The sequence below is a fragment of the Lolium rigidum genome, chromosome 3 (genome assembly GCF_022539505.1).
Source record: "Lolium rigidum isolate FL_2022 chromosome 3, APGP_CSIRO_Lrig_0.1, whole genome shotgun sequence".
Taxonomy (NCBI): domain Eukaryota; kingdom Viridiplantae; phylum Streptophyta; class Magnoliopsida; order Poales; family Poaceae; genus Lolium; species Lolium rigidum.
The window spans coordinates 123,363,093-123,388,715 of record NC_061510.1 but is presented as its reverse complement, the minus strand read 5'-3'; the positions used below and the strand labels follow the sequence as shown (position 1 = coordinate 123,388,715).

The 25,623-nt window shown below is 46.1% G+C and overlaps 2 protein-coding genes across 2 annotated transcripts; one reads left to right on the top strand and one right to left on the bottom strand.

The window, feature by feature from the left end:
* Positions 1 to 3,695: 3,695 nt before the first annotated feature.
* Positions 3,696 to 8,629, bottom strand: LOC124702259 (importin subunit beta-1-like). Its single transcript, XM_047234385.1, has 4 exons — positions 8,577 to 8,629; positions 4,513 to 6,935; positions 4,033 to 4,259; positions 3,696 to 3,988 (listed from the first exon to the last, which is right to left on the bottom strand). Exons 2-3 carry the CDS (start codon positions 6,924 to 6,926, stop codon positions 4,061 to 4,063), a joined length of 2,613 nt encoding a protein of 870 aa, XP_047090341.1. The 5' UTR covers positions 6,927 to 6,935; positions 8,577 to 8,629; the 3' UTR covers positions 3,696 to 3,988; positions 4,033 to 4,060.
* Positions 8,630 to 21,011: 12,382 nt separating this feature from the next.
* On the top strand, positions 21,012 to 24,954 carry LOC124698148 (ethylene-overproduction protein 1-like). Its single transcript, XM_047230666.1, has 4 exons — positions 21,012 to 23,062; positions 23,427 to 23,718; positions 23,806 to 24,115; positions 24,359 to 24,954. The coding sequence occupies exons 1-4, from the start codon at positions 21,012 to 21,014 to the stop codon at positions 24,589 to 24,591; spliced, it is 2,886 nt and encodes a 961-aa protein (XP_047086622.1). The 3' UTR covers positions 24,592 to 24,954.
* The last annotated feature ends 669 nt before the right edge of the window (positions 24,955 to 25,623 follow it).

Here is a 25,623-nt window from a genome sequence, read left to right as displayed (position 1 = left end):
TAGATGTTGGTAGGTACCTTTTTTTTCATTGCCGTAGTGGTTTACTTCTGGCTTTTCCTTTTTTTTGCCCTCTGTTGTGGAGCCTATGTCCTATCATAAAAAAGTGAGAGGGTTCAGTGTAAGATTGGTTCCACGAATTGAAACAATTTATTCTCTGCTGCATTTACTACCCCTTCTAAGTCAGAATAGGTGGCTTCTATGATGTTCTTGCAGGTGTTGCCTCTGAGTTTTTTTGCTTCCTGTTGATGGGCTTATCATGTTTTCAAACAAATTAAGCTATGCAGATTTTTGAGTAGTTGTTGGCAGTTTGGAGTCACTGCTGGAGGCTGTTTCTGGATTAATAGTGCTGATCAATTCAGAACTCGAAACGTGGAACTTTATGTTGTCAAGATCGAGGGCATCTGGTGATACCTCGGCGACAACTACACATTTTCTACTATACCGCTTATAGCAAGGCGGCACATAATCTGTTCGACCTCTTGTTGTTGCGACGACCAACACTCATCATGGCCTGTAAGTGTGTATTAGCATGGTCGCCGAAAAGCATAAATGGCCCTATCACCTCCTTATTCTTCTTCATTAGGCTGGATATCTGTTGCACTGACAGAGAGCTTGTACCTGTGAACATTGACAGTGTTACTTACAATTTGCATATGAAATTATAGAGCCTGCTCTACCTTTAGAAGCTAGTTCGTGAGACTATACAGTTGTGTGGGTGATCTTGGATATATACTGTAATGAGAGTTAGATTTTGCAGGGAATAACAATTATATACTACCATCACATTAATTACACTATGTTACCTACCCTGTATGTTACATATTTCTGGAATCGGTATATTGACATGACAGCGAGTTATCGGGTATGGTCGATATTTCTGGAATCGGTATATTAACATGACATCGAGTTAGGGATGTGCTCTTAAAGGCCAACATTCCTGTGATAGTATTTGTGCTGTATTAGCTGGTTAAATATGGATTTAGTTGATAAACACATACTCGTACGAAGCAACGTACCTGAATGTTCGGAAACGGCGATACCAACAAACAGTATGATAATACTGTCTTTAAAAGATGCTTCGTAGAGAAAGGCAGTAACAAAAACTTCTGCATATTCTCAGTAATTACATAATGTTAGTCTGGGTAACTTTACAACAGGTTTAACAATTGCTGGCATAGGTACTGAATTTATACCTTGCATCGTTAGGGTAAATATTTCTCTTTGAGTCTTGGTTTGTCTTCAGTAGAATAATATCTGTTAATATTGTCACTAACCCGACAACATCTTATACCACGGGAAAAAGATGTATGTCAGTACAGTATACATAGATATTATGGAAGATGGAAAGTAGGGAAAAGAAAAATACAATGAGGTGTAGCAAATGTAATACCAACAGTAGAGTTTATGCGCAATAAGGTAAGCACCTGATCAGAGTATTGTTCTGTTAGCGTTTGCAAGATCTCAGATAGTTTCGCCTTGTATGCGAATAAAGGGAATTTTTCAGGTTGTGGAATAATCTTCTCTATCTTTGTGAGCTGAGTAATCTTGATTTTGTACGGATGATCAGTTTGTTTTTTTACTTCATCTGTGCGTCAGCAACGATGAATGTTTCGAAGGTGTAAACTGACGCATTCTTCCACTGTGTTTCCTAAGATTAAAGAAAAGCTTCAATATTTCTTGTAATGAAATAGCAACCAGAATCGCAAGCATATATACACAAAGAAAAAAAATGAGTTTGCTCCCGAAGATTAGTATTGGCTTTCTGAATATACGAATATCTGAAAACATAGATACCTTGGTACTAGTAATCAGTGGGAGGTGTAATCAATCTGTTGGCCATAAAAATGGAAACATTGTTAAATTAACATGGATGATTTTCATTTTTTTGGTAGTGCCTGAAGCTAGATTAACTCATACTGAAAGGAGAATAAGAATTCGAACATTGTCGTGTGTATAATAATTATTTTCAATGAGGTTGTAGCCTGAAATAACATAAGTGAAAGGGGAAATAATGTTTCAAGCAATCTGTTTTTTTTTCTGTTGCATAAGGCTTCTAGGAAGTCTTACAGGGGGGTGCAATCTTGGGTCGAGAGATTTCGCTAGATCCTCTGGTTTCTTTTTCTTTGGGCTTATGGCCTCTTAGCTAGCTTTTTGTTGCTTCCCTCAAGCAACTTGTTTTTGCACATAACTTATTTGAAAATTAATAAAAATCATTGTGGGAAAACCCACAGGTCAGCTTCACAAAAAAACAATCTGTTTTTTTAGAAAGCTAGAAACATTACTGGATGGGCACCTGCCACAGCCAACAATGGAAGTTAAAGCAGTTTGCATGTTGCTAAGAACTGAAACATCACCTCACAGTCTATGACAATGAAGCGTGCAAGAGTCTGAAAAGATCATCTCGTAGATGTTTTTTCGAGTCTGTTGGTTTCTCTTCTCCCAGATACGGCCGACGCGTGCAAGAATTTGCCATTTGCAAGATCTGGGTGACACATCCTTCACCAACGAAGCTTTGCATGTTTCTGCCTTCTTGATATGCGCATAAGCAGGACAATGTAGTATAAAGTCATGAGTGCAGTACCAAAGACAAACAATTAGACAGTGGAATCAAAGCAAATATTCGATCTGTTGTGCAAAATGCATGGATAAAAAAGATGAAACTAAGTTTGCCTAATTATGTGGTGATAGACTGTCTTGTTTGTTCTCATCCTAATTTGAGCTAGTCGGTGGGCGGCAAGTCACCTGGACGTTGCGATTGACCCCATATTTTTACAGTATCTCCAGCCGGAATATCGAGTTCAGACAGTGGCCGTGCGATGAAACGAGTCTCCTGCAACCATCCGACGGCAGAGCGAAGGTATTCCCGCATAGGACTTTCTGTTTCCGAGCTACTTAAGGCCTCTCATACTTGACATGCTTTTGCGTGGCCAGTTTCTTGAAGACCGCAGCCTGAAAGTTCATCTAAGATACCAACTGAGTTTTTTTTAGATGATACTTATGTGACAAGGCATTCAAGGAACCTGTAGTTTGTATTGCTAGTTGGATATGTCAAAGTGGACACCGGAAAGATTTATACAAAAAATTGCACTTGATGCATAGGCCAGGCGTAATCAGAAGTTGAAAGGTGTTGTTCTTTTGTTGTGCTGGTGGTCCAAGAGAAACAAAGCAAATCGAGGAGAACGCTGAGTGTCGAAGAATTCCAGTTCCAAACTGGAAGACACACAGCGGAATGGAAAGAACTTCCCAAACACAATCCATGGACATCCTAATGAAGATATAAATTTGCACAAACAAGATATAAGTTTGCACAAAAAATACAGATCTACTGTGCCACACCAAATATGAACTACTCCCTCCAGTCAGAAAAAATCGACCCAATGGGAATGCATAAGTAGCATAATGGCAGGCACACTCCCGCGTCGATTAAAGTCGACCGGAGGTAGTAGAACCTAACAGCAAATGAAATATCTGTAACAAATTAACGATGCCCATAGTGAGGACACTTGCACAAGGAAAATTGTATGTCACGAGTGGTGCAAAGTGCAGACTGCATTCAGTTACAACTTGCAGATCTTCGAATAATGGGCAATGAGACAACCATAATACCATACCATTTCCCAAGCATCGCTACACCTACTAATCACCATTGACACGCAGTAACACGCAGCATGTAAAACAGATCGACACCGCCAGCAATAACTTTACTGATGTTACTATCGTATAAAAGCAAGCAATGCTGCTAACAAGAGAAACATTGCTCCATAGTAATACACAGTCGACTCACATGGACAACTGAATAAAATGCAACAGGAACCCACAGACTCGACTCACTTCCAAGAAATGGCAAACCTCTGCCACTATACGGACTTGACAACTACATATGATCTTATGTAACCTTGTTTCATTCTGCAACACAACAGGACATATATTCATGTGGCGCACTTCTGCAAACAATGCATTTGGCAGGACAAAAATAGTTGCTCCCGGAACCATCAACGGTTGCTGAAATGGGACAGATGACCACAGAGAGGACCATCGGCTTAACTGGAGCAGCTTTCCATCATGATGCCATCACGCGGGAGATCACACCTTGGACCCAAGATGCAGTCTCCCTGAGCTGCTTGTCATCAGACTGGGAACACCAGCCCAGGAGCTCAGAGTGGAAGTCGGAATACTGGAGCATCAGCTTAACAGAAGGTCCTAGCGCATCGATGAGGTCCCCGATCAGGGCGACTCCAGCTTTGGTCAAATCCTCATCCCTGCAAGGAATTTGAACAATATATCACCACATGATACACTCCATTGACAAAGTATCAGACTTCTTTTATACAAGTGCCCGTAAAACAAGTTGAATGCATATATGTTGAAGATGAAAAAATATCTTCATATCCTCAATATGATGTCCATGTTTCCTACTATTTGCTCTAGTTTTCTATTTGAGAATGTGTCAGAATGAAAGATGATTGATAGATTGAACTGCAAACCGTATCAAAGGACAGATCATGAACTCACCTTGATGATTTATCTCGTAAGACCAGTTCAGCAAAATGGAAAATACTGGCACCATAAGGCACCATTAGCTCTGATTTTGAAATTTTGACTCCCTGAAGTATACCTGAATAGGCCTCGAAAATGCTTTGCCTCAGTTCATTTTGATACTCTGAACTGTCATCATCCTGACGGTCCATGCGAGAACAGAGCTCTGCAGCTCCTTGCAACATAGGCATAGTGTACGGAACATATTTCTCAAAATGTTCACCAATCGTAAGAGCAATATCTCCTATGCATGAAAAAATTGGCGGTTTGACAGAACGGTGAAGCTCTGGGCTTGAAAGGTCCTTGAGAAGGGCACCCATGATACCATCACAGTAAGGGAGTACCTTGTCATCCAGTGCACGGCAGATATCAACAACCACGCCCACAGAAACACTACAAACTTGATAAGCACCGAAATTTTGTAAGCCCATTTCCAGGTACTTGTGAAACTCTGGCATGTATTTCAGAAAGTCTGTACCAGTAGCATAGGCAAGAGCACCAATAGCAAGCATTGCTTCTTCATGCACATTAGAACTATCGCATGAGAAAACTCGGAGAAATAACACCATTATTTGGTCAGCAAACTGAAGGATTACAGATTTATCATCACAGTTGTTGAACTTCTGAAGGATTACTTGAACAACACCACAAAGCAAGGCTTGAAGGTCACTTTGCTTTTCCTTGTCTTCAGAGGATGTGATCTGAAACTCAAAGGTCTGATTTAATCTCTTCAAGATCTCTTGCAATAGCAGCACAATCATGTTCAGAGTTTCTGCAATACTGCTGCATCTCACAATCTCATTCAGTGTTTCATACGCAGATGCACAAAGCCTGGAGTTGTTGGAATCAGAACGATCAGCAGTGGCAAGGAGAGCCGATACTAATTGACCAAAATACGGAGATAGCACTGATGACATAGACCCTGCATTGTTGTAGCCCTGGGCAAGAAAAAATAGGGCTCCACAGACCTTCTCAGCAACATTAGGAGAGTCCTTGATACTTGCTAGCAGAATTTCCACAACGCGGGGAAGGTTTCCATCTGTCACTACGGAAACACATTTGTCTGGTGAATGTAGAAACTCAAATGTCCTCGAAAGTGCCCATGCAGTAGTCTCCCTGACATGGTTATTTTGATCCTTGGTTGCATTCAGCAAGAAATCGAAGCCATTATGAACCAGTGGTGCAAGCTTTACGACTGAAGGGCCTTCAAGAATGGAACCAAATGCAAATGTAGCAGCCTCCCTGCTGCGCCAGTCAGGCTTTGTTATATTGCCCTCTATAAATGGCATTACAAGAGGAACAATGGCATCCTTCACAGCCGTTGCAACAAGTCCAAGGCATGTGCCCCCAGCCATCGATAAATTCCAAATTTCATCATCTTCATCTTGATCCTCCTCTTGCTTCAGAAGTGTTTCCAGAAGCATAGGAACAAGCAAAGGAATGGCCTTCTCAATAAAATGGAAATGGCATGTAGAACTGACATCACCAGATTCTTCAGCGCCTTCCTGAAGAGCAACTTCTTCATCACAGATGGTGCTCCAGAACTCAATAGCTTGAAGTGCAACAGGTTCTTCATCTGTCCTGGCAGCATTTGCTGTCAATTCAAATAAAGTCTGCATGTAGGGCTCTAGAAGATCATAATATGTTGATGCTATGGAGACAAAGCACTCAAATGCAGCCTTTCTAACATGAGCCTCTTTACAAATGGCAGTCTCACAAATGACCTTCATTATGTAGTTCCTCTCTGACTCGTTCTCAAAATTTGTCTCAGCGAAATCGAGAGCATTGTACAATGCTTTCACAGCAGCAAGTCGGACCTCTGAACTGTTCTCCACGTGATTCATGCCCTGGACCACAGCAGTAAGAACAGCATTCACTTGATCCTGCTCCAGATCCTTGGGGGATATCTCCTCACAGACATATCCAATGGCGTCCAGTGTAGCCTGCTTCAGAGAAGGGGGTGCATCTGGCTTTGTCATGTTACCTAGCAAGTTGACTATGAGTTCTGGCCATTCTCCACGAGGGATTTCAATAGAAGCAACCTTTGCAATGACTTGAGAAGAGCTGCGATGAGCGTCAGATACTGGTGATCCAAGGGTCATCAGCAAGGAACCTTTAACATGCGACTTGATTGCAGGGTCCACACTTATCCACCGCTGCACACATTTCTCTTTCCGCGTTGAGTCATTTGCATCCAAAGAATTCTTCAGGAGAATACCAGCAAGCCGCCGAGAAACAGGAGGTTTGCTCTCATCAGATAGCTCAGCAGATAGTTCGTGCAGAAACTGTGGAAAACTCTGCTCTTCAAACTGCTTGATACTCCCTTCTGCAACGTTTCTTTTCTGACCATCATGGGACTGCGTAGCTAGCAGGACCCCAGTGATATCCATTGGCTGAACCTGCAGTACGAAGACGGCCCAGGAAAAGCAAATAAGATATTGAGGACTGAAGGGGAAAAAAACAAAATTAACAGGATCCTCCTTTTTTAATTTAATTTACTGCCATAGTCTCCTACAAAGCTGAAAGATGGCCTGGCTAATCCACAGTTTGCATTACGGAAATCTGAGTACTAGTTTGCCCAAACAGCACGTATTATTCACACTGATACAATGCTAAGATACAGCAGAAAGGGTAAAAAGCAGAAGTAGAACTGCAAATTTCTACTACAGTGCGGTCACTTCTGGAAAGTTTAGGGAGGGTACAATTAATAGCTTGCCAGAGATACAGTGTATAAGTTGCTCCGCCTGAACTGTCCTTAAAAAAATATCAGGTGATTTAGTTTCCACATAATTATTATTCTCCGGAATGGAGGTTCCCGAATCATGTACTCCAAGCATGAAAACTGGGAAACGCAACTGTTAGTACTACAGAACATAAATCCCAGTTATTAGCATGCCGGTTCAAAGCCCCATGAGCCATGCATCTCCACGATCTAACGAAACTTTTATTCACCCCAAAATGCTCATCGAAAGCCCCACTTCAGGAGCTAGGATCTAAACTCATCTAGAGCAAATAATCTCCCACTATTTAGCATGGCATCGTGCTGTACGAAGATGGCCCACGAAAAGCAAATACGATGTTGAGATCTGAAGGGAAAAAATAAAAAACAAAATTAACAGGATCCTCCTTTTTAATTTAATTTAATTTACTGCCATAGTCTCCTACAAAGCTGAAAGATGGCCTGGCTAATCCAGCTTGCATTACGGAAATCTGAGTACTAGTTTGCCCAAACAGCACGTATTATTCACACAGATACAATGCTAAGATACAGCAGAAACGGTAAAAAGTAGGAAGTAAAACTGCAAATTTCTACTACAGTGCGGTCACTTCTGGAAAGTTTAGGGAGGGTACAATTAATAGCTTGCCAGAGATTCAGTGTATAAGTTGCTCCGCCTGAACTGTCCTTAAAAAAAAGATCATGTGATTTAGTTTCCACATAATTATTATTCTCCGGAATGGAGGTTCCCGAATCATGTACTCCAAGCATGAAAACTGGGAAACACAGCTGTTACTACAGAACATATATCCCAGTTATTACTAACATGCCGTTTCAAAGCGACCCCATGAGCCATGCATCTCCACGATCTAACGAAACTTTTATTCACCCCAAAATGCTCATCGGAAGTCCCACTTCAGGTGCAAGGGTCTAAAGTCATCTACAGCAAATAATCTCCCACTATTTGGCAGGGCATCGCGCTGTAATTTACACGTATCGCTGGCAGAAAAGTACAAGTTAATTCGCGCACGCGTGTTAAACATCGGGGTCGAACACCAACTGATAGTAGATCGAAGCGGCCCGACACAAACTAATCCACTGGACCCCGAAACAAGCAATCAATCGACAGCTCCGCTACAGAATCGATCAACCGTAACATCAGACGACTCAACGACGTACGTAACGGCGACTGCGCAGCCTACACCGCCGCGGATCTACCCACGACGGGAATCGCGAAGCCCGCCAGCCAAATATCGACTCGGATACAGGGGCATCGTCAGATCGGGCAGGCAGAGTGATACGGGGACGGAAGCGGCAGGTGTACCTGGCTGGGAGCACGAGCGCCGCCCCTCTCCGACGGGATCCTCGGCCGCTGGTCCGCGCGGCCTCGCGGCGGCGATCGGGAGCCGGGGTGAGGAGATCGGTGTGGTGTGAGCTGCGGAGGGGAGCGGGGGAGGGTGGTTGGGCTGGCGGAGGTGGGGGTTTTGAAGGTTGGGAGGAGGAATTTGAATTGCGGAGAGAGAGGGGATGGTGGGGAGAGGGAGAGGGCGATGGGTGTGTGAAGGCGTGCGGGTTTGGGACCCGACGGCTGAGGACGCGCTGAACCAAACCCTAGGGTGCTAAGCCGTTGTGATGGGCCGAGAGAAGAACCTCATTTTAACTTTCAAACTGCTCTCGGCTCAAATTCCTCGATGTTGGGCCGAATGGTAAAAAGGTCCGTGCCAGGAATCCATGTTCGCCACTTCTAACCAAAAAAAAAAAAAGGAACCCATGTTCGCCAAAGTCTTGTATAATTTTTTTAAGGAAGTGTCTATATGTCAATCGACTGATTTTCGAAAGTCATTTTTTCTTATCGTAAGATGACATGTGGCAGGAGGAAACATCCTCCAAACTCTAAGGTAAAATCATTAAAAGAGTTCTATAGAGGGGTTACTAGTATAATTTTCTACCTTTAATTAGCACTAAAAAGAAATTTTAAAAAGACAAATGTTACAGTGTTGTTTGCCCAAAATTACATGTTTCAGATAATGTAAAATACAAGTCTAATGGAGTGTAATTTCGTACGTAGAGAACTTATAGAAAAGGAAAATCTGATGTGCATGATTTCAAAAGCAAAATTTATACTCTTATTAGACCAATATTACATGTTTCAGATCATGTAAATACTAGTGTAATAAATTATAATTTGTTCAACATACAAAAATGACACAAAAGTAGAGCTCCTCAGATTTTTTTATCTAACAGTTTTGGCAAAGTATAGTCAAAATAATAAAAAGATAGCTAGCACGGGGTGAGAAGCTAGCCGGAAGAGCACGCCAAGGATGACTCCAAGCTAGCAATGGATTTGTCCAAGGCAATCGGGCGCAAGGCCGAGCGACCCTGCCGAATCAACACCAAAAAAAAATTGACTGATATTAAAATAGTAATTTGTCAAATGCTTGATAGCAAATCCGTTTTTTCAAGTCATTATTTGGCCGGGCTCATTGAATAAGTGAAGATATACACCGGATCGAAGAAACTCAACAAGAAAAAGGAAAATATTTTCTTTAAAAAAACAGTGCAAAAATTTATGATTTTAGAAGTTTCTTTAAGGGTTTCTTGATCCGCCATCCCTATGCAATATTTGAACAATATGTTGGCTTCAAGATTGCAATAAGAAGAAATTGATGAAGAATATTAAGTGTTAAGTATGTCTTGAAGATGAAGATGAAGTGGGCTCTCAAAGTTAACTTCAAAACATCAACATGATGAAGAATGAACAAATGATGTGCAAGTTCAAGATGAGCCATCTCGAAGAGATCATTTGCTTGAAGCTTGCCATCCATATGGTGATTATGGATATGTAAAGATGAACCCAAGAATAAGCTCTCCCATGGTGGAATATGGGGAAGCGATCCACAAGATTTCGTCAAGCAAGCACAATCAAGAAAGGCGTTTCATCTTGTTGCGGTCAAGATCGTCATCATCGAGCTTAAGATGAACGCACAAGGTTAATGTTTGCTCTTAAAGGGTTCCTTTCTTAGCGGTCTCATGGTGTAGTTGGAGACCGGTTTATACTTTAGTTGTCGTACTATCAAGAGGGCTCTCGAGTGATTAACTCGATTGTATCCTTTGGAGAGCTCAAACATTTGCATCCTTGCATCATCTTTCTTGGTTGTTATTTGGATCTTATCCATGTGATGTTTTAGAGCTTGTGTTTATTCTCATGACAGGCTCTAGTTCATCGAGAATGGTTTTTGCACGTGCAACTTGTTACATTTTCGAGGTTGGAGGTTTTACCGGTATGTTTTTTTTAGATAGGTCAAACCTTTCATCATTTGTTTCTATCCTATCTTGCTGGACTATGATGGTTCCCTGCATGATCTTGTAGAGCTTGTTACTAGTGTAAGTTCAGAGATGGTAAACCTAGAGGGGGGTGAATAGGTTTCTACAAGTTTTAATTCTTTCTTTGCAATATTAGGCTTTGCGGAATATAAAGGTGAGCCTAATGCAAACTAGATGAGGCACCCTAGATGATAATACAAGTACGTAGCTCAAGCACGAAGGCTCTCACAGGATATATAGCACAAATAAAGAGTTTGGTTAGGGATAACCGAAAGCACACGGAGACGGAGATGTATTCCCGTGTTCCCTTCCTTTGCAAGAAGGTACGTCATGTTTGGAGAGGTGGGGATCCCACGAAGGATTTCCCAACGCCACGAAGGCTCACCTTCTTCTTCGAGCCTATCCCACAAAGGAATAGCCCTTCTCACTTGTGGTAGACTTTGAGCCAGCCTCCAAACCTTCACAATCTTGTCAGGAGCAAATCCACGGCCCGGATGCTTCCGGACGCTTTTGCCCACCTAGGGTTTCCAAGGAACCCTATAGAGAAGGTATCTTGATGAAAACAAGGGGGACAAGATTTGGCTTGGTGGGACTATAGATCAAGGCCTCCTCTAGCTTTTCCCTGGAGGGATTTGATTTTGGGTGGAGGAGGAGGGAGATCTGAGGCTTTTGGTGTTTCTATCAATGGAGTATGAGAGAGAGAGCTCAGGAACAGTTGTAGTCTAGTGCGTTACCCGTTCTGAGCTAAGAGAAGGAGTATATATAGCTCCACTTGAAATCCAACCATTGGGGACCGTTCGGGACTTGTCCAGCTCAGCAGAGTGTAGAGGAGGCCGGTCTGCCGGGCCAGGCGCCGGATGGGCTGGTGGCACCCCCGGTGCGCCGGGCCACAGACCGGGCCGGCCGGCAGCCGCCGGGCCTAGCACCGGGCCAGTGCCGAGCGTGCACGTTGAGCCCCTGGAAATGTGATGTCTACGCACACTTCTATTCTTGTAGACAGTGTTGGTCCTCCAAGTGCAGAGGTTTGTTGAACAACAGCAAATTTCCCTTAAGTGGATCACCCAAGGTTTATCGAACTCAGGGAGGTAGAGGTCAAAAATATCCCTCTCAAGCAACCCTGCAATTACGATACAAGAAGTCTCTTGTGTCCCCAACACACCCAATACACTTGTCAGGTGTATAGGTGCACTAGTTCGGCGAAGAGATAGTAAAATGCAAGTAATATGGATGAATATGAGTGGTAATAACAATTTGAAATAAATATGGCAGCAAATAAACATGTAGTAAAACAGTAAATAAACGGTGATTCGATGTTTGGAAACAAGGCCTAGGGATCATACTTTCACTAGTGGTCACTCTCAACAATGATATCATAAAGGAATATAAATATAAGCACTTCACTATGCTATTCTGAAAGACTCTCCGGCTGCATAACGAACATAAATCCACTGCGTAGGTCTGCAAAAGCAAACCTTTAAAATGTATTTCCAAGTACTAATGAACACCCCGCGCTGCACTTTGAGCATTCATGGGCGGTACTAACAAACCATTATTTCATAGAGACATCTAACTCAAATCATAATTCAGTGAACAAGTATTCTGTGAAATATAGCCTAAGAGACCCACATGGTGCACCTTTACACATGTGGGACAAGGAGTCTCCGGAGATCACATAAGTAAAATCCACTTGAATATCATAATGACATCTAGATTACAAAGCTCATGGTCACATAAAGATCACACCATGGAAGAGAGAGAGATAAACCACATAGCTACCGGTAGAGCCCTCGGCCCCGGGGGAGAACTACTCACTCCTCATCATAGGAGTCAGCAACGGTGATGGAGATGGCAGTGGAGTCGATGGAGATGGCTCCATGGGCAATTCCCCGTCCCGGCAGGGTGCCGGAACAGAGACTTCTGTCCCCCGGATCTTGTCTGCAACGGCGGCGGAGCTATGGAACTTTTCGTGGGCGGAGGCTTGTAGCTTAGGGTTTTTGCGTCGGGAGCTTTATATAGGCGGAAGGGCGAGGTCGGTGGAGGCCTGGTGGCCCCAGACCACCCCCTAGGCGCGGGCCAGGGCCAGGCTGCGCCTAGGGTAGGTCTGGCCACCTTGTGGTCCCCCTTCGTCTCTCCTCTGGACTTCGTCTTTGCTCCGGGAAAAATAGGAACTTTGGCTTTTGTTTCGTCCAATTCCGAGAATATTTCCTGTACAATTTTTCTGAAATACAAAACAACAAAAAACATGGAACTAGCATTGTGGCATCTTGTCAATAGGTTAGTGCCGAAAAATGCATAAAAGTGCCACGAAGTATAAACAAAACATATAGCAATTGGTGTAAAACAAGCATAGAGCATCAAAAATTATAGATACGTTTGCAACGTATCAACATCCCCAAGCTTAACTCCTGCTTGTCCTCGAGTAGGTAAGTGATAACAATTTTTTTTGAGATGACATGAAGCCAACACAATCTTGATCAAGTTATTGTAAAGCATTGTGAGCTGGGATCTAAGTACTCTAAACATAGGCATGATAGATATAATTCAATAGAACTTAGCAACTATGTTATAACATGAAGAGTAACTCAAACAAAAGATCATGAATAATAGTGCATTGAAAGCAACCGTTTGTTTATGAGCATATATCTAGTAAACATAACAAAGTGGTACTCAACATGTCCTTTATAGAATAGCAAAACATAAATTCTAGGACACCTTCAAAGTTCAGAGGGTGACTAGATACAAGTAATTTAAGAACAAGCAATAGCACAATCATGAATCAATCAATAATAATTTTGGGACTATGCACATTGCACTAAGAATGACAACTATGCTCTCTTAATCGGTGCATAAAGTAGAAGATGGAGACTCAACATAAAAGTAAAAGAGAGACTCTTTGCAGAGTAAGGAAGATAAACAAGTTTTATAAACCTTCCAAAAAGTATGGTACTTATTAGTTTTGATATCTCATTGCACTATCATAAGCATCTTGAATGGTTAAAGTTAATGTGAGTCAAAATAAGCTATATGCTTGCAAATCACAAGTTGAAAATCACACGCCCCTTGAATGCGAGTACCTAAACCTCACGCTACTCAAATTAGGTCCCAAATAAGTTCTTGTCATTGTAAGTATACATGTATCATTGAGAATCGCCAATGGGGTACCTCTTGCCCGATGATATGGAGGTACTCTTGTGGAGCAATCACATGCCAAAATGACAAGACAAATAGACAGTGAGCACCTCAGCAATTTTCTATTTAATATGGGTATAGCTTTTTATTGCAAATGCTTCGTAGAGTGCTCACTATGGCTTAGCTGTAAATTTCCACCATGAATGATGCATGACTTAGATTAGTGGCACATGCGTTTCCCTAACTCATATACAAACTTCATGGATTTACAAGTTTCCATTTAATTCACACCGCTAGGCATCCATAAATAAAAGAACATGACATCAACTAAATATAAGTGCAATGTCGAAAGTGGTCCCCATGAAAGCATGGTTCTACTAACTCCCAACTCGCAATTTGCAAACATATAAACTTCATAAGATAGGCACAATGATCAAGTTTATTAAGTATAAAAAATTAAATGTGCCATCAAGTTCGTGAGAGCTTTACTGACTAATTTTATCATGCCAAAATTTAATTTGGAAGATAAATAAAAACATGATGAATTACTTGGAATAACAATAATGCTACTAAGTAGATATGGTGGACACAATTGGCAATCTTTATTTCATGGTGGTTGGATGCACGAGTAGAGTTCATACTCAGCACAGGCGAAGGCTAGTAAAAGACTAGGAGCGACCAACTAAGAGAGCAGTAGTAGCCATAATCATGCATAGCGGCAAAACATTATCAATCAAAGCATAAAGTGATATTACAAGTCAAAAACTAAATGAGCATAGAGGTTTAAGTTGACTGGTTATAGTCATAACATGGTATAAGCATGCGCCAAGTCAACCTAATAAAACATCAAAAGAGAATACCACAATATTATGCTTTTATGACGGAAACACCACATGATTCTTTCAATGACACATTATGCACTCTCAGCCATTTGAAACAAGTCATGCTACAAAAATAAATACTAAGCATATGACAAAAATAACATCCAACATGACATGCCAAAGTCTATGCCACAGTCTAGCCAAGCTTCCTTTTGTAGCACTATAGTCATGAAACATTTTACTCGTCTCCAACACCAATCAACTTATTTGAAATATCTCTCAGAGATGAAAAACAATATGGACTAGAGAGCTAATCATACATAAATAAAGAATACTAACAAGCTCTAAACATAATTCAAGTGAAAGAACTAGAGCTAAACGCAGTACTAGAAAACTAGAACACTCGCACACTAATAACAACGAAAACTAGAGCGTTCTATGCAATGAAAATGGAGTGTGTCTCTCTCCCACACAAAAATGCTAGGATACAACCATATGCTACAGGAAACAAAAACAAAACTAAACTAAAAGAAAAAATAAAGACGCTCTAAGAACAACACATAGCGTATGAAGCAATAAAAATATAGCACACAGAAAGATGACATGTTGCTTTGTTGATGAAGAGGGGATGCCTTGGGCATGCCCAATCTTTGACGCTTGTACCCCTTGGATATTTCTTGGGGTGCAGGGGCATCCCCAAGCTTGAGTTTTTGTCCATTCTTCATTTCATTACATCATTCTTCTCTCCCTATATTTGAAAAAAAATTTCATACAAAACTTCACACAATTTTTTATTAGCAGCATTAGTACAATCAAAATAATAAATCCACTTGGGTTTAGTTCTAACATGTATAAAACATCTATTAAAGCATTAGATACTGTAGCAACTCTTCAAAAAGCTCTTTGATCAAAAGAACTTAAAAAGAAAGAGATTTAAGAGGCAAATGCAAATAGTGCAGACATCTGTTAAAACAGAACAGCAGGTAAAGATCGATATTTTTGAAATCCTCTGTTGCTCATATCGAAAAGTGGTCAACTAACTAAAGTTAGATAATAACCTGGGGCATATGCATAAAAAATGGCAGCTCAAAATTCCGCTCTGGCTATTTTTACAAATTTATATGGTAACAACACAGAATCTGTTTTCAGGACAACAACTTCCCCAAATCTTACTTTCTTTCTATTAGAGGCTATTCTTGGCACGAAAACGAAATAAAAATGATAAGAAGAGGTTATTACAGAGGTAATAACTTCCAATACTAAACAAAAGAAAAATTATAGAAAATAAAACAACGGATGAAGCCTGGTGATCAGGGGGGTACGTGAGCACCCCTTCTCTGCTTGACACGTGTCAAACGGTGTTAGTTGGCTGTGAGAAGATAACAACCTGCTCTCTTCGTTGACCGGTCCTCCTCGCTGATGTGAAAAAGACTAAAAGAGAACAAAAAGTACATCTCAGCTCTAGAAATTACGTTTTCTAGCCCTCGAGCAGCTGTCCAAAGCGCAACACGACAAACAGCAATTAACAAACAAATAAGCGACAAAGATACATCTAGACTCTTTTTGCATTGCATGGCTGGTTTGTAGCCTCTATTATGTGTATTTTTTTCCCTTGCATGTTGCATGGCTCCATGTCAGAGACTATTTTTCAAGACAAGGCAAGGTGATGAAGGGGGCCTCGCTAGCTGCCTCGGCGGCGCCTAGCCACGCCTGCCACCCGCGCTCACACACGCGCATGCTGCCGCCCGCGCCCGCACGCGCATCCAGCGTGGATCTCCATAGCGGCACCGACACCGCAGCAGCGTGCTCTAGCATTTGCTGGCTCCGTGGGCGAGGGCGAGGGCGAGGTTGAGGAAGTAGCCGAGCACGGCGCGGCTGTCGAGGACGACCAGCTCGCCGTCGCCCATGTTCACGCCCCCTGTCGCCGCCACTCTACTCGCGCGCATGCGTGCTACCCCACGCCGTCCAGCTGTGGCCGTGCCGCCTCTCCTCCCGCGCGCGCCACACCTCCGCCTGCAAACCGCGCCTCCGTCCGCAGCGCGCGGCCGCCTCCATCGCTTGTGTAGCTCTGGCCGCCGCCGTACGCTGACCACGGCCCCGCGCTCAGGGCAGCAAGACGACTGCAGCACCGCACCAATCGATATGCCCTCCAGATTGTGATTGTGCGTGCAGAGCGCTTTATTTCTTGGTCCATCTGTACTGTATTTGCATGCGTATTACCTGTTATTTAGAAAATGGCAGCTGTGTTGTGGGGAAAATTAGCATCAACGGTAATCACGTCGGCCGCTGGGTTTGTCCGACCTCAGGTCTGAGATGGTGAACGACGGCGGCGCGGTACAGTGGCCAGGTAAAGGGACTCTGGGGCTAGGGGAGGCTCAGGGTTGCGCGCGTGGGTCGAGTCCGTGCTCAGCCACACGGCCATGGCGGGGCTCGGGCGGACGCTGCCGGCGCCGTCCACGACTCCCGGTCTCCGCAAGACAACCTCTGAACAGGACCGTGTGTGTGCAGCTCCAGGAGCCTTTAGCAGCGCTGCGGTCCACGAGGACGGCGCCCCTGACCGTTGCTCCCGCGCCGGCGCCGGGGGAAGCCGCGGACAGGCAACCCCTTCAAACCACGGCACGCGCGCGGAGGGCTCGAGGCGGGGCCCTGTTCGGGGGTCTTCGACGGCCACGGCGGGAAGAGCGCGGCGGAGTTCGCCAGTGCGGCCTCCTCGACGGCGGCGGCCTCCCCCAGCACTTTCCCGGTGGAGGCGGTCGGCGAGAGTCCCCGCCTGCTGTAGTCACGACTCACCACCGCCGCTGCAGTCCCGGCCGGAGACCACCGGCGAGAGCCCCCGACGCCGCCCGCCTGCTGTATTAGCGACCGCTTCTTCTTCAAGCTGTTTGATAGGTGGCCGCAGCGAGCGATTCCAGCGCATCTTAATCCAACTCAGTCTACTTTTTTTTATGCAATATACTACAGTGAATGCACATGCAGCTCAGAATAGTTTAGCACCAATGTACTACCGTACACGCGGCTCAGAACAACTAGCACAAAGGCATGGAGGCAGAAAAGTAGATTTGACGCCGTTTGATCGCCGTGAGCATCTACTCGTGGAGAGCGAATCTAAAAGCAAATCCAACGGTATCTAGGGGGTGCTCACGTACCCCCCTGAACACCAAATCCACTCTCAATAAAACAATGGGTTGTCTCCCGTAAGCGCTTTTCTTTTACGCCTTTCAGCTAGGCGCAATAGTTTGAGAAGATGTTGAAAACTATGAATTAAAGTAAAAGAGAGCATCAAGAAGCAAATATAAAACAAATTTAAGTCTAATCCACTTCCTATGAAAAATAATCTTGTAAAGGAACAAGTCATGGAAGGCCAAAGCAACAAGCATAGGAAAGCAAAACAAGTGTAGGTTCAAAATTTTCAACATAAAGAGGTGAAACTTAATATTATTGAGATACATAGAGCCATGTTTCCCTCTCTCATAATGAATTTCAGTAGCATTGTGAATAAAATTAAGAATATAACTATCACCCAAAACATTCTTATCGTGAGCCGCATGCATAAAATTATTACTCCCCACGTAAGCATAGTCATTCTTATTAATTGTAGTGGGAGAAGATTCAGCAAAATAGCTATCATTATTATTCTCATCACCATAACCATCAAATATAGGAGGTATATTGAAAACAATATTAATTTTCTCCTCAATAGTAGGTGAACTGAAAATATCATATTCATCATTGTAATCATCATATATCGGAGGTATAGTATTATTATAAGCAATAGAGTAGTTATCTTACAAAGTGTTCTCATTTGTAAATATATCATTATTGGAAGAAATATGGATAGTACTAATAGTACAACAATTAGTAACGTAATCATTTTTAGAATTGGCACCAAAGAGATTTTCAATATCAAAAGTAGTATGCTTTTTCCAATCATGATCACTACTATAGGTAACATGTAGAGGAACATCATCGAGTTCAGACTCATCAAAAACTATAACAGGAGCAACATGTTTAGGGGAAAAATACCGTTTCCTCTCTCCTTTTACTTCTCCACCTCTTCTTTTTCTTTTTCTTCTTCTTCTTCTTCTTCTTCTTCTTCTTCTTCTTCTTCTTCTTCTTCTTCCTCTTCTTCTTCTTCTTTAGGAGGGAGAGGCTTGAAAGGGAGCTTCTCCACATACCCTGGTTTATTGTGAGAAACAATAGAAGAAACTATGGAGGATTCCTCCTTTTCATTAATAAGAGTGAAACACATATTAGTCCTGTCATATTTTGGTAAACTTTCATCTCTTACAATTTTTTGTATGTAAGTATTTGCATGACAATTATCAACACAATAAAGATGACATCCATGTAGGACGCTATTCATATCAAGAGCACTCATATCTAACAAAGAAGTTTTCCTTGATAACTCTTCACACCCCAAAAATAATGTAAGTTCATCATGCTGATTAGGAGTGATCATGTTATCACAATACAAAGTTGCAGTACTCATTGGATTCGAAAGGCTACTATCATGGCCTGAGGCTTTTGGTGTTTCTATCAATGGAGTATGAGAGAGAGAGAGCTCAAGAACAGTTTGTCGTGTAGTGCCTTAACCGTTCTGAGCTAGGAGAAGGGGTATATATAGCTCCACTTGAAATCCAACCGTTGGGGACTTTTCCAACTCAGCAGAGTGTAGAGGAGGCCGGTCTGCCGGGCCAGGCGTCGTACGGGCCGGTGGCACGCCTGGTGCGCCGGGCCACAGACCGGGCCGGCACCGGGCCAGTGCCGAGCGTGTGCGTCGAGCCCCTGGAAGTGCTCCGGTGTGCATTGGCGCAAGGGCCGGCCGGTGCAGGAGCCGGTGCCACCGGGCTGGGCGCCGGGCCACCCGACATAAAACCGGGCATGAGGTGCTGAGTCCCTGAATAGTCTGATTACTCTAGCTACGGTGTAATTGTTACCAAAATAATGGATAAGGGTAAATTACACTTACAACTAGCATCGAAACGAGCCCAAGATCATCAAAATCGGAGTCCGGATGCTCAACTTATGATCATTCTCGTTTTGATGTTTCTGTTGTTTTCGGGGGGGGGTGGCGGATAATCTGGCCCGGATTCAAAATATCCGGCCCCCTTACTGCGAGCAGTTCCCTTAAGTCCTTAGCTGTTTTTCGAAGCCCGGGGGCGGATAATCCGGCCCGGGAGGTCCCAAATGGTCATATTTCATTGGGAGGCCAGCAAGGGAGCCTCCTCTCCCCGCACGAGCTCGAGCTCCAGCGCGGGTGGCTGCTCCGCCGTCGGGGAGCGCATCACAGCGCGGAGGCAGTCGACCTGCAGCATGCCGGCAGCGATCGTGAGGGTCTCCGCTTCGTAGGCGTTGGCGGCGCAACTGTGATTGGCTGGGCCGGCGGCACCACGCGGAGCCAGCGGAAGACGTAGAGCGATGTGGTCCTGACCTCGTCTCGTCCTCAAGTGCAGCAACCTCGCCACGAGCTTCTCCATCTCGCGCTCCTCTGCTTCGTTAGGAGTTTTACCGCCTTAGACATGCGGCGTTGCTACCTGCGGAGGCCAGTTTTGCTATTTAAGGTGTCCGGCATTGCTACCGGTGGAAGGTGGATTTTTGCTACGGGCGGAGGCCTACTTTTGCTACCCTAGGCATAGGGCGTTGCTACTAGTGGCTTCTGGCGTCGTTGTCCTGGACGGACGGAGTTGCTGCAACCTCGGGCGGCGCTGTTGTCGGCTACAGGCGGCGCTGCTGTCTTAGATGATTTGCAACATATAAAAAAAATGCTACAGTTTATTTGCGGTTTTGCTACATCTGCGTAATATGTTTGCTACGGGGTCTCAAACGAGGTCTCCGGCGAGGCTCCGACGAGCTCAGACTTTTTCTTTTGTTTCATGGCGAACCGTTTTTTGCTACATATAGTTGCTGCTGGGGTGTTTATTTTGCTGCCGGAGATATTCTTTTGCTACATGCAAATCTAACCGTACATGATTTCGATCCGACGACTGGGGACCCGGGGCTGGGAATCAGATCCCCGGGATGCCCAGCACTTTCCTTTTCAAATTATTTGAATCCATCCCAACACAATGGAGCCATCCGCTGCCATGGTTTATGACCACAAAGACCTTGGATGTACTGCTTCTCAAACAAAACAAAAAAGAAGAAGATAGCACTTCAAGCCAGAAGCATGGCCAATGAGGGCGGCAGGAGAAAAATTAAACGCTAAACCAAGGTCCAATTCCGTTCGTGCAGCGAGCGGACGGTGACAGCGGGGAAACCCACCCCGACTCTCGCGCCCCTCCGCTTCATCCCTCTCCCCTCCACCGATCGCCGCCCCCACCAAATCAACGGCATTAACCTACCCCGCCCAACGCCGGGAAGCCGCGGCCGCGCGGAAGGGCCGAGGCTCCAGCCGTTCCGCCGACAACATCCCCTTCCGATCATGATCGCCGCCGTCTCTCACTAGGCGAATTGACGGAGGAGGAGAGGTACGCGCGGCCCGCATTATGACGAACAACTTCCTGACCACCATACGGAGCCTCAAGCTGATCGAGGGCTACAAGGCCGCGCAAATCTACCCATTCAGTTCCGGGGCCTCCACCTCCGGCTCCTCCGGGGATGCCGGAGGCGGCGGCGGGTCCAAGCCGCCCCCGCCGCCGCCGCCGCGCAGCGTCTCCCTGATGTCCGCGTCCATGTGCTACCCGCACGCGCCCTCCACGTCGGGCTCCGACTCCACCCTGCCCTGCGGCCTCCCGTCGGCCGCGGCGCTCGACCCGGCGCTCGACGCGTGCCTCCGCCCCGTCGACCACGTCTCCGCGCTCGCCGCCTCCTACCGCCGGATGTCGTCGGCCGAGGCGGCGGGCGACGACCTCTGCGACGTGTACCTGGAGCAGCACGCGCTCTTCCGCGCGATCGGGGACGCGCGCCTGCTGCGGCGGGCGCTCCGCGCCGCGCGCGTCCAGGCCTGCGACCCGCACCGCCGCGTCGTGCTCGCCGCCTGGCTCCGCTACGAGCGCCGCGAGGACGAGTTCGACCCCATGCCGCCGCCGCTCGACCCCTGCACCCCGACCACCCCGCTCCTCGAGTGCCCGCGCTCCGCGGTCTTCGCCAGGGAGTCCTCCGGCGTGGACCCCGTCTGCCCCTGCCGCCGCCCGCCGCCTCCTCCCCCTACCCCTCGCCCTCCGCGCCTCAGCCGCAACCCGTCGAACGCCTTCGCTCCCGCCGACGAGGACGACGAGGAAGAGGCGGAGACCAACGACCTGTGGTTCATCATCGGGCAGGAGGAGGTGGCGTGCGAGCGCTCCTGCATCGCCGCGCTAGCCAAGCCGCTCAACACGCTCCTCTACGGCGGGTTCGCCGAGGCGCGCCGCGACCACATCGACTTCAGCCGCGACGGGATCTCGCCGCGCGGCATGCGCGCCGTCGCCGCATACAGCAGGAACGGCCGCCTCGACGACTTCCCGCCGGACACCATGCTCGAGCTCCTCGCCTTCGCCAACAAGTTCTGCTGCGAGGGCCTGAAAGTCGCCTGCGACAACAAGCTCGCCTCCATGGTGCGCGGCGTCGACGAGGCCCTCTCCCTCATCGACCTCGGCCTCGAGGAGGCCGCGCACCTTCTCGTCGCCACCTGCCTCCAGGCGTTCCTGCGGGAGCTCCCAAAGTCGCTCGCCAACCCCGAGGTCGCGCGCCTGCTCTGCAGCCCGGAGGGCAGGGAGCTCCTCGACGCCGCCGGGAACGCGTCCTTCGCGCTCTACTACTTCCTCTCGTACGTGGCCATGGAGGAGGACATGAGGTCCAACACCACGGTCATGCTCCTGGAGCGGCTCTGGGAATGCGCCGAGCAGCCATGGCACAAGCAGCTGGCGCTGCACCAGCTCGGCTGCGTCATGCTGGAGCGCGGCGAGTTCAAGGACGCGCAGGGGTGGTTCGAGGACGCCGTCGCCGAGGGCCACGTCTACTCGCTCGCCGGAGTGGCGCGCGCCAAGTACAAGTGCGGGCACAAGTACATGGCCTACAAGCTCATGAACAGGGTCGTCGGGGACTACGACCCCGCCGGCTGGATGTACCAGGAACGCTCCGTCTACTGCGTCGGCAAGGAGAAGATGGCCGATCTCCGGACGGCGACGGAGCTCGACCCGACGCTGACATACCCGTACAAGTACCGTGCCGCCGCGTTGCTGGAGGAGGACAAGTACGAGGCTGCGCTGGAAGAGATCGACAAGGTGCTCAGCTTCAGGATGGTGCCCGACTGCCTCGAGCTCCGTGCCTGGTTCTACCTTGCCGCTGGGGACTTTGAGGCCGCCCTGCAGGACGTGAGAGCGATACTGACGTTGGACCCGACGTACATGATGTTCCATGGGAAAATGCACGGGGAGCAGCTGATCGAGCTCCTCCGAGGGCATGTGCAGCACTGGGACATGGCTGATTGTTGGATGCAGCTCTACGACCGGTGGTCGGGGGTCGACGACATCGGCTCTCTGGCTGTTGTGCAGCAGATGCTCGCCAGGGAACCCGGGAACAGCAGCTTGCGGTTCAGACAGTCGCTGCTCCTGTTAAGGTATGGCATGCATCCTACATTCCTAATTGCGAGTTCTGCTTATACATAGGGAGAAACCACCAGTCCTTTCATCCCATAATTATTTGTATCAAGTTTATACTGTCTAGAGTGTTCATAGTCCAGTACTTTCTAATTGTACATAAGAGCAAGAACTTTATTCAAATCAGAAACAAATTCACGAAAATGAAAACAATTTCTGATACTGTCTGAAGGCGCAATGGAACTCAAGTATGATTATACAATTTTGGTTTCATGAAAAATGGGGGAGTTGGGGAGTATAACTTGCAGAACAATTGTGATACGGAGTAGATGTTTTCAAATCCATAAGGTTAACATTCTCCTTGTTTTTTCACATGCATTGTAGGCTAAATTGTCAGAAGGCTGCTATGCGTAGTTTGAGATTAGCACGGAATAGTTCCATTCATGAGCACGAGAGACTTGTTTACGAAGGATGGATTTTATACGACACCGGACATCGCGAGGAAGCACTCGAGAAGGCTGAGCAATCAATCAGACTCCAAAGATCATTTGAAGCCTTTTTCCTGAAGGCTTACGCTCTAGGAGATTCTAGCCTCGACGTCGAATCCGCGCTTTCTGTTGTTCAACTTCTAGAGCAGGCCAACAGTTGTGCATCAGACAACCTTCGGAAGGGGCAAGTAAGAGAATCACCCTTCACTTATTATGTTTTTTCATGAAATCTATTGATCATTTGTGCTAATGGATACCTGATTAACATTCTCCAGGCATACAACAATATGGGGAGCATATACGTGGATTGTGATCTGCTGGATGAGGCAACCGAGTGTTACAGCATAGCACTGAGCATTAAGCACACACGGGCACACCAGGGTCTGGCACGGGTCCATTACCTGAAGAACAGAAAAAAGGCTGCGTTTGATGAGATGTCATCGCTTCTAAAGATCGCTAAAAACAGCGCATCGGCATACGAGAAACGGTCGGAATATGCTGAGCGGGATGTCGCAAAAAGTGATCTCAACATGGCGACATTGTTGGATCCGACCAGGACCTACCCTTACAGATACAGAGCAGCTGGTGAGTCCGCTGAGCATATGATTGTCTGCACTATTCTATATATTGTGCATACGAACTTTACAGCAGTGCCAACTTTCGACACCAAATGCTAAACATCTAAAAGGCTTTGCATTCTGTTAAGTTTAGAAAGAAATTAACTATATGCTATACTCATTTTTGGTTCACCAAATATCTGGAGACAGCAATGGATAATCACAATATTTCAATAGCTTCATTGGCTGGAGTAACATGTTGTCTTTGCAGTTCTGATGGACGAGAACAAGGAGGACGAGGCGATCGGGGAGCTGTCACAGGCCCTGGCTTTCAAGCCGGACCTCCAGCTGCTCCACCTCCGCGCAGCCTTCTTCGACTCCATGGGCGACAACACGAGCACGCTCCGCGACTGCGAGGCCGCCCTGTGCATGGACCCGACGCACGGTGACACGCTAGATCTGTACAGCAGGGCTTCCACCAAGGCTGATCAGTCACAAAGCTAGTGAAACCTACCTCGCGCCTGCGATCATCATCGTCGTCGTGTTCGATTCAGCTTAGGGGTGAACCTGTGTTTGCCCGGCAGAGTGATGAAACGATTTTGTCCTTCCAAAGCCAGGAGAAGCCCAGCGGAGGCGGGCAGGAGCACGGGACTGCGGCACATGTACACACACATATGTCAACTGAGTGTAAATATACCGGCAAAGGTCGATCGAGCTCTGACTGCACATACGTTCAGGAGATGGTGATGAGCTTGCTGTAAACAAATGTAAGAACAGCGCGTGTAAATGGTAAAGGGCATTTTCATATGTATACATCAACTGACCAACATGACAAGAGCTCCAAGAAAGGCAAATGGGAGCTAAAGAAGACAGGCTGTCCATGAATTAATCAGACAGGCTCATACTTTCGCATCTTCTTTTTTCTTCCTCCCATTTCTTAATGCCTCTGGGTGTCATGGTGTGTATTCGGATGCACGATCTGTGCATAAAAGAGTTGTGCTTTTCCACGATGCAGCGAGGACAAATATTGTGTATTTCTTTCCTCTTGCCGCGTCGTGATCATTGATCAGGTTGTCGCCGGCCTCTGCGTGCTCTCCACCAGCGAAGGCCTAACACACCTCTGTCCCACTCCCATTCCAAAATTTTGGCGTTACAATTTGTTGAAAACAGTCTTTACGAGTGAGAAAATACTACAGTTGGGTAGAGAGATAACCGGCAGGTGATTAATTAGGTCCTTCCCTGCCCAGGCAGATCTCAGCAATTGCATTTCAGATTCGATCAGTTTGTTTAGTCCCACGCCGCTAAACGGTAGAGTCATCTCACTTGGACCTGTTTAAAACAGCTTCCAGGGCCAGCATTAGAGAGCACGCAGCTGCGTGGTGAGCACATAGCGAACTATTCTTTCACACCGAGCAGCATACGCTAATTTTTTTAGGGTTTCTTCTCCATGAGAGAAGGTCCTACAATAATATGTTTGCGAAATTTTCGTCTAGTTGTGTAACTCCTTGCGACAAGGTACTAGCCTGCAACTCCTTG